Source organism: Arachis ipaensis, chromosome B08 (assembly GCF_000816755.2).
Source record: "Arachis ipaensis cultivar K30076 chromosome B08, Araip1.1, whole genome shotgun sequence".
NCBI classification, from domain to species: domain Eukaryota; kingdom Viridiplantae; phylum Streptophyta; class Magnoliopsida; order Fabales; family Fabaceae; genus Arachis; species Arachis ipaensis.
In genome coordinates, this window is record NC_029792.2 from 7,804,954 (window position 1) to 7,807,939 (window position 2,986).

The following is a 2,986-nucleotide window of genomic DNA, read 5'->3' on the forward strand; positions in this document are numbered from 1 at the left end:
CTCTACACAATACATGGAATATCTCATCCTTAAAGATCTATTATAGCTAAAAGTCAGGGCTAGGCAGGTACTCTTTTTCCTACTCACAAGATTTTTTCCGAAAAGAGTTTTTCTTGAAGAGGTTTTAACGAAGACAGCCTACTTGAACCTTTGTAACACAACAAGTCAATATTATAATACTATTTGTTTACTAATGTTCTCTTTTCTTGCGCCGATTTATATCTCTTCGAGATATAACAATTTGCAAATGATCTCTTTGTCATACAATACTATTCAATCAACTATGACATACAAAAACTTCAAACTAACCCGCAAATGGCGACATTTGTGGGAGCTAAACTTTTACTATCATAAATGATAGTTATCAATCAAATACTTACAACTAAACTATCAAAACCGGAACACTTAGAACATCGTTCCTAAAATAACAAATTACCAAATCAACACACAAACATTCCAGACATATATAACCAAAGAAGCCAACCAGTTAAATAAAAGTCAAATCAAACTTGGCAACTTAAAACAGTCATTATCATCCTAAAAAGGTGGTAAACACAAGTCCAAAATAAAAACTACAAGTCATACATCATGACCTAAATTATCATCCTCAACTTCGGCGCCCTCTTCATCATTAACTAAGGCTCCAACACGAACAATCTTCACTAGATCCATCAAAGAAAAATCTTGATCAGGGGCCAAAAATTTGGCTTGAGAAACAGCATGCTCAAATCTGTCAACAAAGGCATCCAATATTTCTGCCTGCTTGTTTTTCTCAAAATCACTCAATTTTACTATAACGCTTGTTACTTGATCCTTGCTAATCGCCAATTCCTCTTCTTCTTTTCTTTAACAACTTAGCTTCTTTCTGATATTTCTCCACTATCAGCTTTAACTCCTCCTCCTTCATGGAAAGCTTACTTTCTAGATCAGTGACTAAGGTTTTCTTCAACGACAGTTCCTCCCTCAATTTGCTCAAATCTTCCATTTGTCCTAACACCTTCCTATGCTTAATCTCTTGGCTTCGACCAAGACTGGCCAAACGCAAACCCAACACCTACAAAAAACAAAAAAAAAAAAACAAAAGTGGGCAAATATTCATCACCTAAAGTGCCTATTTATACATAAGTAGAAACACAATAAAAAATGCACCTGCATAAACTGATCAATAGAGACATCCCCAGCTTCATTAGCCACAGCCACATCAGCTGAACTCTGACAAACCTCATCCAAAATGACCATAAAAGGAAATTCCTTACTCCATACCGATGACCCATCAATATCCTCGACAAAGCCATGCAATCTTTTTTAGTTATCAATAAAAGAATTCAATTCCTCCAAAGGAATATCCCTACCTTTCTCAGACAACTCCTCGGACAAGTCGAGGTCTATATGGTCACTTTTGTTTAAAAATAACCTTTTTCCGACGAGGAGGAGGTTGATTAACTCCCCCTACAGCTACTTTATCAGGGTTTGATGATGAACCCTCCTTCTCTAGGTTCTTACTCTTAAAACGTGACCTCAAGCTCGCCGCTGACACCCCAGGATACTTACCACCTGCAAAATCAATATACAAAACATCAACAAATGCAAACACACAAAATCCTTAATAACTTATAAAGTCCTTACCCAAATAATCCGTCACTGATTGCCTATCATCTTCCCAAGGCGACAACTCAAAAATAGATATCAAATCCTTTCTATCAACAGCCTCAACCAAATACTCAATTATGCATTCATTCCTAGGTAAAATTCTCTCCGGACCTAAAATCTGCTGTGGCTCAGAGCACCAGAATAAAGGGAACTTTTCACCCATATTCTCATCCAAATAAAACGGGAAGATATCCTTGGCCGTCCTAACTTTTAAAAATATTTTCTTAAATTTCTTAAAGGACGACTTATACAACTTAAACACTGAGAAGTCCGGGGTACTATTCAAATTAACCCAACCACCTTTCCACACTCCTTTAGCCTAAAACAGAGTAAAAAACAACTCTAAGGTCGGTTTTACCTCCAGATACTCCATCAATATCTCAAAACAACGCAAAAAATCCCAACCATTTAGGTGTAGTTGAGACGAAACACTGTTTAACTGTTTCAAAACATTACATTCAAATTACGTAAAAGGAAGCTTAACCTGAAGCTCCTCCAACACAAAACTATACATGTAGAAGAACTCGAAGTCATTCCTTCTATGAAATACCCTATCAAACCTAGAAAAAGGCAACAATTCAATACGCAACCCAGAACCCAATCTCACAACCTTACCTACATCTATCTGACTCACACTGTCTTTATCTGCAAAAAGTGAACCCCTAATCTTTACATCCTCACTGACCCACTCATATGTACCATCCTCTACCAATTTTTGTACTTGTTTACCTTTTTCTTTATCCATCACTATCCCAAACAGATCCAACAAGAAAGAAAACAAAAGTAAAGGAAGGAAAAAGCAAACTAAACAGATGAAAAGAACTTATCCCTTTTACTCATGATGTTTCCAATGCAGTGAATGTGAAATGAAGCAATCCATTTGGATTCCAAAAGGTAACTACATACAAGTTAATGAAACCGTTTGGGATCCATCAAGTGAATCACAACCTCTAAAAACCAGCACCATCAACGGTCCAGATTACCTGGGTAAGTGAACAGGTTACACGTATTTTCTATTCCAACATTAAATGCTTCTCTCTCTTTATTTAGTTACATTTAATCATTTATAGTTCCCATTTCATAAATTTTAATAAAGCATGTTGAATTGGGAGCTCCATAACTATCGCATTAGCCAAGCAATAACTCACTAAAAGCTCAACCTGCTCTATTAAAACATCGTCAGGCCACGTTTGAGGGCTATGATATTGTCGATAAAACCTAATCAAAAAGCAATAAATCGGCCTCCGCACGTTATGACATTCAAACGTCATAATTTGGATTCACATAGAATAAGTATCATAACGACCTAATACGGCATTATTACCGTTCAATGAAA

At 36.4% G+C, this 2,986-nt stretch overlaps 1 protein-coding gene across 1 annotated transcript; it reads right to left on the reverse strand.

The window, feature by feature from the left end:
- On the reverse strand, positions 563 to 2,463 carry LOC110266177. Its single transcript, XM_021110249.1, has 2 exons — positions 1,150 to 2,463; positions 563 to 1,054 (listed from the first exon to the last, which is right to left on the reverse strand). The coding sequence occupies exons 1-2, from the start codon at positions 1,237 to 1,239 to the stop codon at positions 818 to 820; spliced, it is 327 nt and encodes a 108-aa protein (XP_020965908.1). The 5' UTR covers positions 1,240 to 2,463; the 3' UTR covers positions 563 to 817.